Genomic DNA, 15,805 nt, shown 5'->3' with positions numbered 1-15,805 from the left:
GTCTGCTACCCATCTTGCCAGTTTCCCCCCTCCCTCCCTCCCTGTTCATCAATGGGGCACTGCGGCACAAAGCAGCGAGGGGGGTGTTTGATCACACTCAGTTGGCACGCACACACACACACACACACACATAAACACCCACAAATATATAGATATACAAACTGTTGTTTACTCCTTTGCATCGCCTCTCTTTCAGTCCCTCCATCCCTCTCTCCCAGACCTCAGCAATGAACTCACCCTTTCCTCTCCTCACTCCCCTGTGAGCCGAGTTTATTTTCTTTAATGATGACTCACAAGATTGGAGTTTTTCTCACTTTCTCTTTCCCTCCTCTTTTTTTTTTTTTTTCTCCCACCCAATGTCCTCCCTCCCACAGGAGAGTGTACATCAATAAAGCCTGTGTCAGTGGCTCATGAATATGCAAATGTATTTGTCTGGGCAAAAAACCACATATCTGTGTATTGAGGAGAAAGAGAGTGGGAGAAGGCTTTTTTTTTTTTTTTTTAACGCCACTATCCAGGAGCCAAAACCGCAGGCCGATCATGTATGTGCTTTGACTGCGAGCCTAATTCAACACGGCTCCTCCAAATGCTTAATGAACATATTTCACAAGGCCTTGTTGGTGGGTATTAGAGCACACGTTGCAAGACTAATATTTGATATCCCCTAAATATACGTTTCTACTCTGTTGATTATGCTAATTACTGAGAGCCTGCAATTGCACGGGACAACATCTTCTAGTGTGTAACAAATACACCACCCCTCAGAAACCTGGCAAGGACACCACTATAATTCCCATGGTAATATATATTAGAACAACAGCATTAAAAGTGATTTCTAGACTTATTTATTGAAACAATTCATTATTTTGAGGAGGGCTTCAGGCTGCTCTGGACAGTAATTACTTCACACTGTGGTGTTTTTCTCATTCATTTACCCAATTATTGTGATTATGCAGATATATAGAAGCAGCTCAGCCGACAGAGTGTTTCCTCGTGAAGCTGCTGGCATCTCGCTGAGGCAAGCTGTATGAAAAAGCCACGGACCTGATATGGCATGATATTTTGACATCTCCGTTTGACTCCCAGAGATGGTCTGGACCCGCAACTCCCTCTCCGTCTAGCTCGGCGGTATATCATTTCCCACTCGCATGGATTTGTTTACGACGGGCCCTACTCATTTTCTGCACAGTGTACAGCAAGCACATTTACTACAGTTATTTATGGGTCGCCTGCACTGTTACACGGCCCGAGCACTGGTGGCCGTTGCTACGTTCCACCAGTCAGTAAAAATTCATCCACCACAGCCCTCCCAACAGCTTCATTCGCCTCCATCTTGGAGCACAGGATGTCATAGTTAATCTCTCACCTCCATGAGAAAAGATTGGTGTTGTTGTTCTCAAACTAATTAATACCCCTGTCTGGATTTGCCTCCAAGCTGGATATTTTTTTTTCCATCGTTTGGTGTATAATTGTGTTATTTCTCTGTATTTTCCCAGCTAAATTTCAGATTTCTCAGATTTCTACGTCCTTTGTGTATACACATTTACATACATGGATGATAAGCTCATACACCCAATCAGTTTACTCTCCCTATATGTGTCTTAGAGACTCATTATTTTGTGGGAGGGAGGTGCAAGGCTTAAATGCCGTGCCTGTTAGCGCTATAGCAACAGATACTGCAGATATGGAAGAGGAGTGGAGGACTTAATTAATATCCAGGGGGCCATCACCAAGCTGTTATGCTGTTCATAGATATTGGCATGGGAGACTCTGGATCACACGAGGATACAGTGAACGCAGACATGTGGTAATGTGATGCGGCAAGACGCTGTGTGCAAATAACGGGAACCGAGGGGGAAGTGTAGCTAATCTAAAAAAGAAAAAGGCTGAAATTACGTGTGCCTTTTTTTTCTCCTTCCTTTAATAGAGATGATAAAAGCTAATTTGTGAGAGGATTATGTCAGCTCAGCGGAAAGAAATGTTTCTAAAACATTTTAATTTTCTTCGCCATCAGTCTCTGTGTGATTTTCATTAGTTTCATCTGTGATTGTTATTTTAATTACACGCTTTTCATAATGCAGAGTAACTAAATAAAGTTTCTTTAGTTAATGTAGATTTTGGAGTGCATACAATATTATGTATTGCACTTCTGACAGTAGCAGTTTATTAACTCTAAAATGAAGCAGTCATGGTATTTATGTCCAATAATAGACATTTGCATTTTTTATTAATGAAACATCAGACATCATGAAGTGAGTTACAGGCTTCAGAGAAGTTGAAAGTCAGTATTGTGGGAAACAATTTAAGACGGTACATGAATATTATTTATCTTAACACACACTACAGCAAAAACATCACTGTCCAGTAAAAAAATCCTGTATCTCCAAAATTTGGTGATATTTTAGATAGATTCTTCTACCTCTTAAAGGGACAGTCCATCCTTATCAATCTAGATTGTTTTGGTTTGAGTTGCCAAGCGTCTGTCTTCTCACCAATATAATGAAACTAGATGGCGTTTGGCTTGTGGTGCTCAAAGCGCCAAAAAATACATCTGAAACTCAAGAGCAATGTCTCTTTCATGAAATCATGATAATCCACAGACCTGATGTTGTGAGCAGTTTCATGTAGGAACTATTTTCTTTCTACCGAACTACACCCACCAACTATGTCACTGTGCAGAAGGTAGCGTGCATCTTCTCAGCAACGAAAGGCTTGTGCTTATGGCAGCCCAAGATGTAAACATTAATGGCGTCGTCCTCAGGTGAACTGTAATGTTAGCTAGCTCAGTGGTGCTAGGTGAGCTAATAGTAGATGCATGCTTGCTTCTGTGCTCCGATACAGTTAGTGGGTGTAGTTCAGTAGAAAAAAAATAGTTAAGACGAAGTTTTCAGATTTTTTTTTTTTTTTAATTTGGTGTCATTATATTTTAGAGAAGGCAGATGTCTCTACACTTCATATCTCCAACACTAAAGGTAAGAGGAAAAATACATATTTTTGATTTTGGGGTCTGTCCCTTTAAGCTCAATAAAAAATTTAAAACATTTATTGAATATACTGAAAAAAAAAAACAAAGCTGATCATAGTGATGTTTTCTCAGCTCATGAAAAGTTGACGTTGTGGAGATACATGGTTGGTGCATGGTCACAGGACAGAGACATTTTAAGAAATGTCTCTGTCCTGTGGACCTCATGAAGAGTAGGGACTGCAACTGGAGGTTACGTTTTGAGCTACACGCTCCTCCGTCTGATGTCTGATGAAGAGTTTGTAGCTTGAGACTTCACCTCACCTCATTGGTCATTTAATTAAATACTTACGGGAGCTGAGTCTAGTGTGCAGTCTCTATTTTTTGTCCCATGTTCAATTCAATTCATTTATAAAGCCCAGTATCACAAATCACAATTTGCCTCACAGGGCTTTACAGCATATGACATCGCTCTGTCCTTGGACCCTCACAGCGGATAAGGAAAAACTCCCCAAAAAAAAATAACGTAGAAACCTCAGGAAGTGCAACTAAGAAGGGATCTCTCTTCTAGTAAATGTACAGTGATCCATATGACAAAATGATACATAAAGAGAGACAGAGACAGAAAGTGAGAAAGAGAGAGATGCAGGGTAAACAGAAATGTATGATTTCTTGTCCAGCACCTCCTTTTTTATCATCTGGATGTGTGTGCTCTTCAAAACTTTTTGTAGTGACTGTTACAAGCCACCAACTCTAACCACACACTAGCGAAAAGAGCAAAGTGACACCACAGGGCATGGGCAGCTTCTAAATGTCAGTTTGGGGTGCCTGTTGATGTGTTTTGACATCCTGAAATCCCAATGCACATTAGTACACAGCAGAAGCCTGTAAACACACAGTGTAGTCTCCAGCCTACTGCAGCTGGCACCATGTTTGACCTCCAGTCAGTGCATGAAGAGACTCCACAGAGACTTAATATCAGCTAGTACGAGTAAGTTCAGTGCTCAACACCCGGTGAAGCACCTTACGTGGCTGACGCTTGTCACACAAATGTGGTTCAAATGTGTCGAGTTTTGTACAGCCAAGGCTACGTTATCACAAGATACATTTATCTGCCTGTGTGTGTGTGTGTGTGTGTGTGTGTTTGTGTATTTCAGGACTGGGAATTCCCTCACTTCATGGGTGACCTGGATATGAATCTACCAGGAATGTCAACAACGCATGTGAAGGTCAAGCTTCCTGTCTGCAAGAGCATCTTTAAAGAGGAGTACCACATTCATATCACAGGTACAGGCTGACACTAGCACAGCTGCTGCATACAAAGAACAGGGTCATCTCATTGTTGTGTCAATGAGCGTGTGTGTCTGTAGCCTTACTAAATTGTTCTTAACCCTCATCCTACCAACATTTTTACTGTAACAGGACTACTGAACGGGGAAACAACCATCATAGCAAAATGTTGATTTATTTCTTCTCTAAACAATATTATTTATACAGTTAATGTTATTTGAAGGGATAAAACAAATTACTATTGCTATTTTAGGAAAGTTACAATTAATTTACATTCATGAAAATGTATGCTTTTCTTAAAAACAAACTGCAGCTTTGATCCTAAGTACAAAAACACATTAGTACTTAAAAGGTTATTTACCATCCTTTTATTCTGGTGCCATTCACTTTTCATTCATTTCAAGTAAAACAAATTGCATTATGTTTCCATGGTGAAGCATCATTTTGACCCCCATATAAAATAATAACTGAAATAAGCTCACAGTCATTCAAACTTCTTTTTCCTTCAAGACAAAAGACTTTGGTCTCAGAAGTTTTTACAGTTCTTCCTGTAAAAATAAAAGCTGAGTAAATGCAATTCAAATTTAGACTTTTTAATCAGTATTAATCAGTAAGAAACTCAATATTACTCCCAAAATGGGCAAAACAACTAAAATTACACAAAATTACCTCAATAAGACACAAAACTACCTTAAAGAGACACAAAGCAACCACAAAAATGGACAAAACAACTACAAAGAAACACAAAAAGATCATAAAGAGATGCAGTGTAACTGTAGAGAAACTAAAAAAAGTACAGAAATGGGCAAAACAAGCACAAAGTGACACAAAACAATGACAAAGAGACACAAAGCAACCAAAAAATGCACAAAATTACCTCAAAAAGACACAAACTACCTCAAAGAGACAAAAGTAACCGCAAATTACACCAAATGACTACAAAGACGCACAAAAAGACCATAAAGAGATCCAAAGTAACTGCAAAGAAACTCAAAGTAAACAAAAAAATAGGCAGAACGACCACAAAGACACACAAAAAAAACACAAATTACACAACATTACCTCAACAGGACACAAAATTACTTCACAGAGACATAAAAAGACCATAAGGAGATGCAAGCAAGTCAAAATAGCTACAAAAATGGACAAAACAAGCACAAGGTGACACAAAACAATTACAAAGAGACACAAAGCAACCAAAAAAATACACAAAATGACCTCAATAAGACACAAAGCAACCACAAAAATGGACAAAACAGCTACGTGACATAAAATGACATCAGAGAGACACAAAAAAACATAAAGAGATGCAAAGTTACTGCAGAGAAACTCAAAATTAGTACAAAAATGGGCAAAACAAGCACAAAGTGACACAAAACAATCAATAAATATACAAAATTACCTCAATAAAACACTGAATTACCTCAAATAGACCTTAACGACTCCAAAAAACAACAACAAACCACACAGAGACACAAAATGACGACAACTAGGCCCAAAATAACAACAGAAAGATGCAAAACCATCACAAAGTCTGTGTGTCTTGCTCCTATGTAGGAGAGGCGGTGGAGACCTTTGCCCAGGGGCCCATTGTCTCATAATCGACCCATGCTCATGGCACACTGACATGTGACAGGAGGAGCAAACATTTGCTACCTTCCTCTCTGTATATCTGAAAAAAAGGCAGCACCTTTTTCAAGTAGATTTTCCAGCTGAGTGTTGGACGTCCACAGCAGCTTTGAATTAATCAATTGAATTTGATAGTCCTTAAACATTTTATTATGACACTGTGTAATCTGTAATCTTTCTGACTTTGAACTTCATCTAACCTTAGAAAGAGCACTGCACGAGGAAATCTGTCTGCTCCATCTTTGTCTGTCTCCTTCAAAATGACTGACCTGAACTGAGTGCTCTTAGCTTAACCCTCAAGCACCTGTGAGATATGACAAAAAGTTTCCCTCTGGGGTCTGTGGGCACCACAGCTGGCAGGATGAGTCAAATAACAACCATATTCATAAACCGATTAAACAGCAGAAAGAAATCAAAATGTCCACCTGGGCGACATACTTCTACTTTGGCCTATTTCTCAATTGTGTAGCAAACACAAAACGTTCTCTCCCTGCTCCAGTTTTCCATTTTTCCTCCATGTGGGAGACAGTTTGATGGTTCAACCACAGCAGCCATTTATAATACATGTGTAGCTGATGTGGCACACAGGTGGCTCCACCGCTGCGCCTGTGTCTCCCGTTCCTCGTGTCCCTCCCTGCCGTGCGAGAAGCATCTCTCATCTTCTTTCACGTCTCCATGTCTCAATGTTAACAGCAAAGCGAGCGTATTTCCCCATTCGAAACCGTCCCATCCGGTTTCTCCATTTTGTTCCGCCGCGTGCACACGGCGACTCATAAAGAGAAGGCAAAACCAATGTTCCTGTGCTAAATGTTAAGCTGTTCAAACGCTCAGTGATTCGCGAAAGGTTGTTAACCCTAATGCATTGCATATCCATTAAGCATTATGGAAATGGCTCCGGCACGACGTGATTGGTTTAACTAAAAGCTTATTAACAGCATATCTCGGGGAGAGGAAGGGAGAGGTGTCACGTATACCCGGGGAGACATCTGCCTGCTATCAGTCAACCTGAGGAGATGGCTGTCTCATGGTAATGTAGTGATCTCGTTAGAAGATACTGTTGAGGAAGTAGCACCTACAAATGGATCTGTGTCTCAGAGCATGAGCTATATGCAGAGGGGGAGGGATTCCTGATAAATGAAGGTGACAGCATATCTATCTGTCTGACTCTGCCCTCTAAATCTTGTTTGGAGTAGGTTTGTGCTGTACATCAATCTGCCTGTCTGCTAAATTATCTGTACAGTGTGTGCATGTTTATTCCTTGCTTATCTGTCAAAGATAGCCTTGTTTGTGATCTAACAGAAGTCACGTGTCTCGTTACAGGTAAGTGGTTCAACTACGGTATCATCTTCCTCGTGCTGATTTTGGACCTGAACATGTGGAAGAACCAGATCTTCTACAAGCCCTATGAGTACGGCCAGTACGTCGGGCCCGGCGAGAAGATCTTCACAGTAGAGGAGCCAGAAACGCTCAGCTTCTTCAACCACAGCACTCTCACCTATGAGTGGCGCTCCACCAACATCGATCCCAACAGCAACGTCACCTACGTGCAGCGGGACATGTTCCTCCACAGCCGCTACACTGGCGCCAGCCTGGACGTCAAGTGCCTGGCTTTCATCCCGAGCCTGGCGGCGTTTGTACTCTTCGGGTTCTTCATCTGGTTGTTTGGGCGATTTCAGGACAGCGAGACCTTCACGGAAAACCAAGACAAGACGTATGAGAGGATAAAGAGGAAGTCGCCGTCGGAGTACAGCAAGGAGATGGGCGTGACACCAGAGGAGGTGCATGTTACCATGAGTGACAGCCTGAAACGAGCAGGGACGCCCATGCTTCTCTCAGTGGACGGGCCACACTTTGGAGCGACGCCCTCTACGAACTCGACTATTTCTATGGAAACCCAAGAGACACATCCGAGCATTGTGATTGACAGCGTAGAGCAGGAGGAACCAGCAGTCTCTTTTGATGTCCACAAGCTCTCTCCGTGACCTTATGAACTCCTGACACTTTGAAGTCTGTGACTGCAGGACAGGTTGAAAAGGAGAGCTTAAGATGCAGTTCGTCAAGCACTTCAACCGTTGCTTTTCTTCAGATAAAGCCAAGCTGCAACAGGAGTTGACCACAACTGCTTCTTCAGGAGAAGGACAAAGTGATGTTACAAGATCACTGGAGACAGTCCTGATGGCGACTGCAGTGGCGTTTGTTTGAATATATTTTTGTAAAACGATCTTTTTAAAAAGCCTCTAATACAGCACCGATTCTGATAACAAACGTCTTTTGACACAAAATGCAAACGCTACACTGACATGGTGCTCACTCGGATTTTGCATTTTCATAATTCAATTTTGTCACGGGAAACTATTTTGGTGCCTATATCAGAGGAGTATTTGTACAGTCGTGACACTGCAGTCAGGTGGATCACACCAGTGTTACAGCTACACTAGTGCCTTGATATTTCATATCTTTAAATACAGACAGAATCCTGTTCAGTCTATACTGCTACTATAGGCAACAAAATGGAAGATGTCCTAGTTACAGTTTGCTATATTAAAGGGACAATTCACCCCAAATCAAAAATACTTATTTTTCCTTGTACCTGCAATTTATTAACTTTTTTTAAAGTGCTAATTATGTCTGCAAAGGAAAACTATGTCAGCATCTGTTTGATCTAATAAGATGAAATTTATGTTTTTCTCATCTCACTTCAGTCTTTTGCAGCAAACTGTATATACTGGACTGAAAAAGAAATTTAATTTATTGCTCTAGCAAGCTACCAAAAGTTTAATTTGTATTTGTAATATTTATAATAAATATAACTACAAAAATTAATACCTTGCGTCTGTGCATCGATAAGGTATTGCCACACAAAAATATTGCTGTACTATGTTATGTTTATTTTCCCCTACTCCTGCTATTTATCCATTTACACTGTTTTGGTGTCAGTTGCTGAGTGTTGGAGACATCGGCCATACAGATGTCTGCCTTCTCTCCAATATAATGGAACTTGATGTCACTCAGCTTGTGGTGCTCAAAGCGCCAAAAAAATATATGTGAAAAACTCAATAGCAATGTCTGTGTTCTAGAAATCACGACCCAGTTCCTCAAGAGAATCCACAGACCTTGTTTTGAGCAGTTTCATACAGGAAGTATTTTCTCTCTACCAAACTATACCCTCCAATAGTATCACTGCGCAAAAGGAGGTGTGCATCTACCCATGGACGAGAGGCTTATGCTCAAGATTGCGCGACATGTTAACATTAACGTCATCTTCTAGTTCAGTGGTGCTAGGTGAGCTAGCAGTAGATGAATGTTTCCTTCTGCGCAGTGATATGGTTTACAGCTGTAGTTCCTACATGAAACTGCTCACAACAAGGTCTGTGGATATATTATAGACCAATATCTAATTATAGACCAATATCTAATCTTCCCTTTATGTCAAAGATCCTTGAGAAAGTAGTCGCAGACCAGCTGTGTGATTTTCTCCAGGATAATAATTTATTTGAGGAATTTCAGTCAGGATTTAGAGTGCATCATAGCACTGAGACAGCTCTAGTTAAAATTACAAATGACCTTCTGATTGCTTCAGACAAAGGACTCGTCTCTGTTCTTGTTTTATTAGATCTTAGTGCGGCGTTTGACACAATTGACCATCAAATTCTACTGCAGAGACTGGATCACTTAATTGGCCTAAAAGGTTCAGCACTAAGCTGGTTTAAATCTTATTTATCTGATCGTTTTCAATTTGTTGACGTTCGTAATGAATCATCCTTACGTACCAAAGTTTGTTTTGGAGTTCCGCAAGGTTCTGTGCTCGGACCAATCCTATTTACTCTATATATGCTTCCTTTAGGTAACATCATTAGAAATCACTCTATAAATTTCCATTGTTATGCGGATGATACACAGTTGTATTTATCGATGAAGCCTGAAGAAAGTAATCAATTAACTAAACTCCATAACTGCCTTAAAGACATAAAAAATTGGATGAGCACCAATTTCCTGATGTTAAATTCAGACAAAACTGAAGTTATTGTTCTTGGCCCCAAACAACTCAGAGACTCTTTATCTGATGACATAGTTTCTCCAGATGGCATTGCTCTGGCCTCTAGCACTACCGTAAGAAACCTCGGAGTAATATTTGATCAAGATTTGTCTTTTAATTCTCATTTAAAGCAAACCTCACGGACTGCATTTTTTCATCTGCGTAATATTGCGAAAATTAGGCCTATCCTGACCCGAAAAGATGCAGAAAAATTGGTCCACGCTTTTGTTACCTCAAGGCTGGATTACTGTAACTCTCTATTATCAGGTAGCTCTAGTAAGTCCTTAAAAACTCTCCAGCTAATTCAGAATGCAGCAGCTCGTGTACTAACAGGAACTAAGAAACGAGATCATATTTCTCCTGTTTTAGCTTCTCTGCACTGGCTCCCTGTAAAATCCAGAATTGAATTTAAAATCCTACTGTTAACTTATAAAGCTCTAAATGGTCAAGCTCCGTCATATCTTAGAGAGCTCATAGTGCCATATTATCCCACCAGAACACTGCGCTCTGAGAACGCAGGGTTACTCGTGGTCCCTAAAGTCTCCAAAAGCAGATCAGGAACCAGAGCCTTCAGCTATCAGGCTCCTCTCCTGTGGAATCATCTTCCTGTTACGGTCCGGGAGGCAGACACCGTCTCCACATTTAAGACTAGACTTAAGACTTTCCTCTTTGATAAAGCTTATAGTTAGGGCTGGCTCAGGCTTGCCCTGTACCAGCCCCTAGTTAGGCTGACTTAGGCCTAGTCTGCCGGAGGACCCCCCTATAATACACCGGGCTCCCTCTCTCTCCCTCTCTCTCTCTCTCTCTCTCTCTCTCACTCTCATCCTATTACTGCATCTTGCTAACTCGGCCATTCTGGATGTCACTAACTCGGCTTCTTCTCCGGAGCCTTTGTGCTCCACTGTCTCTCAGAATAACTCATACTGCAGCGGTGCCTGGACAGCGTGACGTGTGTGGTTGTGCTGCTGCCGTGGTCCTGCCAGATGCCTCCTGCTGCTGCTGCCATCATTAGTCATTAGTCATACTTCTACTGTTATTATACACATATGACTATTGTCACACAAGTATACTGTCAGATATTAATACATACTTTCAACATATTGTACCACAGTAGCCAGAACTATAACTATAATATTATTACTTTCATTAATGTTGTTGTAAGCTACTGTCATTACCTGCATCTCTCTCTCTCTCTGTCTCATTGTGTCATATGGATTACTGTTAATTTATTATGCTGATCTGTTCTGTACGACATCTATTGCACGTCTGTCCGTCCTGGAAGAGGGATCCCTCCTCAGTTGCTCTTCCTGAGGTTTCTACCGTTTTTTTTCCCCGTTAAAGGGGTTTTTTTTGGGGAGTTTTTCCTTATCCGCTGTGAGGGTCTTAAGGACAGAGGGATGTCATATGCTGTAAAGCCCTGTGAGGCAAATTGTGATTTGTGATATTGGGCTTTATAAATAAAATTGAATTGAATTGAATTGGATTATCTTGAGTAACCAGGTCATGATTTCTGAAGAGAGACATGATGTTAAGTTTTTCAAATGTATTTTTTTGGTGCGTCATGTACCACAAGCCGAGTACCATCTGGTCTCATTATGTTGGAGAGAAGGCAGACATCTCTACAGTCGATATCTCCAACACTCTGCAACTCACACCAAAACAATCTAGACTGATAAATAGCACCACAGGTAAGAGGAAATATATGTATTTTTGAATTTTGGGGTGAACTGTCCCTTTAATGTCTTATATATGCTTACATCTTATACAGACAAGTGTTACCTCATTTGATCCTAAGACTTAATCGTTTTTATTTATTCTCATGTGGCGTCAGTCTTACCCTCACTCCTTGTTGAAACAACATGATTATGAACATCAGTGTACTTTGATGACCTGTTCATATCCCCCTCACTTAATATTAGTTGCAGAGATAATAATTGCAATCAGCTAAGATCAAATATCTAACCAACAAGCCACCTCATGATTGCTTATGTGGCTGCTGCACCTGGACTGAATACCAACAGTGTTGGAAAGGTGGTTTTGCCCTTGGCATAAACATACCATTGAAGTGCAGGAGAGGCTTCTGCTCCAAAGCTCAGGGCTTCTTTATGTCTAGATAAACCTTAACAGTTTTAAAAGCAGTTTTGCAGTCATGGTAAATGCATGAAAAATTATTTATTTATTTGAAACATTATCCAAGTGTAAAAAAAAAAAACCCTGATGTGTGAACGCAACTAAAACCTGCAGCATTTATCTTTACACTGGCTTTGAAACTGTTCACTGCCCTTTTACATATTTTCCTATGCTACAAAGTCTCTTTAAAATACATATATTTGGAGTTTTTGGTCCAAAACAGTATGCCCTTCAGGGTTTTTTTTTCGGTCAAGTGCAAATACTAACTTTGACTTGCATCATATGAGTTTGGCATTTTTCAGTAAGTACATAAAATTTGACCAAAGATACCAAATAATTCAGTATTTTGAATAAATATTGCTGCATAAGTTGATATGCTAAAAGAGATATATAAATGACAGAATGGAATGATATTAAATGTTTTTGTATCACTCTGCATTATAATGGACTGAAATGTACTATAATGTCCTGGAAAATTATTTCCCAAAAAAGAGGGAACTATCAAAAATAACCACATCCTTTCCTCCCTAACAACTCAGTCGTGAGTTTTGTTCAACATTATTATGAGTAATGTAGCCCGGAGTGTGCCACCAGATTGGTTAAAGACTTCTGCAGTGTTTAATTATAATCAATTAATACATTTGATGAAAAGGCTGTTTTAAATCATTTAATTAAATTTGCTGGCATTTATATATTTATATACTTAAGTAAAAATAATGATGATTAAAAGATCATTATATTTACCAATTAATGATTCACATTTTTTTATTCTGTCTGTAAGTGATAAATTAAATTAAAACATGTCAAAATTTATTTAAAAAGGCTTTTATAGTTGACTTTTTATATTCCATTTACTTATGTGTCTGCCTAACATCCTGCATCTCATAATTCGTTTTTCTGCTGCTTTAACGTGCTCAAATTTAAAGATGTCTCTCTATAACTTTAAGATGTGTGAGCGCATCTTAAAGTAAAATTAGCCCATTTTCAGAATTCATATTTTTATTCCTATGGTCTGAGACATGTTCACAAAAATTTGTCTCGCACATCCAAAAACTAGAGTGCTACAACTCAAATGTGTGATATCATAGGGTATTAAGTCTGGAGCTGCTCCGTAGAAAATGAATTGGGAAAAATGTTATAGATGAGACTGAGAGCACCCAATGGGATAAACAGAATAAAGATCATTTGGGGTTCCCAAATCAGGCTTAATCAGGCTCCCATTCATTTTCTATGAAGCAGCTCCAGACTTTATACACTATGACATGACGAGTTTGAGAGAGAGTAGCACATGTTCACAGATATTGATTGAACTTTTCTGGGCCATGGAAATAACATATTGGAATTCTTAAGGGTATGATCACACATGAGTGAATTCAGGAGAGTGTCAATCAGCTGCCAATACAATAATGTGGGCAGTGCTGATTGTTACCATAGATATATAATAATAACTAGTCCATACCCATTGAGTGCACAGTTGCCCACGTACAGTTTCTCATGGTGTGTGTTTGGGATACAGGTCATAGAAAATTGCAGATTAAATAGTCAACTGAACCCATTAAGAAGAGCAATGTATTCAGACAGAGTTTTTGTGAATTTGATAGTACGATTGCTTTATTGAAAGTACAGTAGTACCATTGCCAACAGTGGGATAGTTAGTGGGCTAAAACTGTACATTAGTAGTTGAGGTAGCACGTTGAAAGGCAGATAGTTAAAGTCATTGCCATATAGAAGCTCAGTTTTAGTAAGTTTTCCAACTTTTGCCAAGAGGGAACTTTAGATATTGGTCCCTAGATTATGTTCATCGAGTTTCATGCAGATCGGTCAAACTTCCTAGGAAGAGATCGATTTTAAGTGTTTTTCAAAATATTCAAAATGGCGGAAAATCTATATAACCAGAAGTTATGGGTTCTTGAGGCGTGTGTGTTCCTCATGAGGAGAGGCATCTCTGTGCAAAGTTTCATGTCTCTCCGACATACGGGGCATGAGATATGCCCATTCAAAGTTTGCAATTTCAATCGTTTGCTATAGCGCCTCCCTTTGGCCAATTGATGTAATAATGCTTCATTCGCATCCTCCCATGACCCTCTACCACTGTGCCAAATTTCATTCTTTATATAGTAAAACTAGTTAATTTCAATGAAAACTACCTACCTGGTGCATACACCAAAAAAAGTTACTGGCTTTTGGGTTTACCTCCGCAGTATTCAGCCCACTGAATATGCCAAGTTGGATTGTATTTCTCCCGCTCGGCCCATAGACTTTAAGTTGTGATGATGTCACAGATTTTTAATATCTTTTTTCTCAGCTTGAGGAAAGTTTAACAGATATGAAACCTCCATGGATCAAAAATGCACAATGAAAACAGTCATAATTGACCTTATTTGCAGTTCGAGGTGTCCTATCAGCAGTGTTTCAGATGTCTCTTATATAATGGTGGTCAATGGGGAAAAATGCTTTTTTAAGCTACAGTGGATTTTGTCACTGCAATACCGTGAGTGGCCACTGGGAAACACTGGAAGCAAGGCTGAGCTTCGTTCCTTGAGGCCTGGTTGTGACGCGCACGGAAAGCTAGCTTGCTAATAAATACCGCAAAATATGATGTTATTGGTGCATTTTTGTTTTTCCTATGTACCACAGCCAGGCAGCATCTCTTATGTTGGACGGTTTGTATTTTAAGGCCAATATCTAAAATATTGTCCGATGAAACAGCAAAAATAAGTGTCTCATCCATGCATACTCCTTCGCTATTGGTTGAGGCTGCAACTCTGCAGGTCAAAGGTCACCACAGTTGAACTCTTCAGCTTGCACTGAAAGGAAGTGATTGGAAGGTGAATATTTGACAGTGTTGCTCATGTGTGACAGTACCTTAAAGCTGAATCTAAAGCAGCAGCACAGAGAGCTCTGACTGGCCAGCTGCTGTGTATCAGCAGGGTTGGCCCAGTCTGAGCGTCTGATGCTGCTCAGTGGGGAGCATTTCATTTAATTTTTAGGTGGCACACTGCTTACGTGTGTTTAATGTCATATTATTACACCATTCAAAATTACCTTTGTGTAATCAATGTGTTAATTCATTAGTTGATTATATATAACACTGTAAAACTTAATGATTGCTCTGGTGGCACACTCCAGAAACCGTACAGGAATTCCCTGTGTGTATGAGTGTGTATGTGTGTGTGTGTGTGTGTGTGTGTGTGTGTGTGTGTGTGTGTGTGTGTGTGTGTGTGTGTGTGCATTGTGGAGGCAGAGGTGTCTCTTTGTGTCTGTAAAGGATGTTTTATACTCAATAGTGCATGTTGTGCGTGTGAGTGTGTGTGTGTGTGTGTGTGTGTGTGCGCGCGTGTGTGTGTGTGTGAATGTGAATGTGTGCACTGGAGGCTTATGAAGTGCGTAGGTGTTTGCTACTACACTTGTTTTTGACAAAGGCCATTCTGTGAAGAGGTCAATTTATTTAGCATAATTGGTTTGCAGCTCTTGGTTCTGTAATTATCCTTTTATACATTACAGCTCTATGAGGACATTAGATATTAGTGTCTCACCAAAGGGCAGAACCTCTCTGGACTTGAACGGGGTCTAATCTGTTTGTAATGTATTGTGTTTCGGTTTAAAGTGAGGGTTTGCCTCTTTGTTGCTAATATTTTTCATTGAATTGTGTTGCAAAACTGACACTTCCTTCAGTCCCTGTGTGTTTGTGCTTTTCTTTTAAAGCAGAGAAAATCTCCTTTCGGTGTCTGCTCAGTGTATTGTACGTCTGTTGAACC

The 15,805-nt window shown here is 40.0% G+C and overlaps 1 protein-coding gene across 3 annotated transcripts in view; it reads left to right on the top strand.

Annotated features, from left to right (window-relative positions):
• Nucleotides 1–8,704, top strand: part of tmem117 (transmembrane protein 117) — a 68,701-nt gene extending 59,997 nt beyond the window's left edge. For all 3 annotated transcript variants that reach the window (XM_078167746.1, XM_033633953.2, XM_033633954.2), the window contains 2 exons: nucleotides 4,120–4,249; nucleotides 7,202–8,704. In XM_078167746.1, coding sequence (XP_078023872.1) covers nucleotides 4,120–4,249; nucleotides 7,202–7,863 — 792 coding nt within the window. In that variant the 3' untranslated portion in view covers nucleotides 7,864–8,704. The remainder of the gene's footprint in view (nucleotides 1–4,119; nucleotides 4,250–7,201) is intronic.
• Nucleotides 8,705–15,805: the final 7,101 nt, after the last annotated feature.

The sequence above is a fragment of the Epinephelus lanceolatus genome, chromosome 5, assembly GCF_041903045.1.
Source record: "Epinephelus lanceolatus isolate andai-2023 chromosome 5, ASM4190304v1, whole genome shotgun sequence".
NCBI lineage: Eukaryota > Metazoa > Chordata > Actinopteri > Perciformes > Serranidae > Epinephelus > Epinephelus lanceolatus.
The sequence above is the reverse complement of the archived record's forward strand: the minus strand, read 5'-3'. Positions and strand labels throughout refer to the sequence as shown.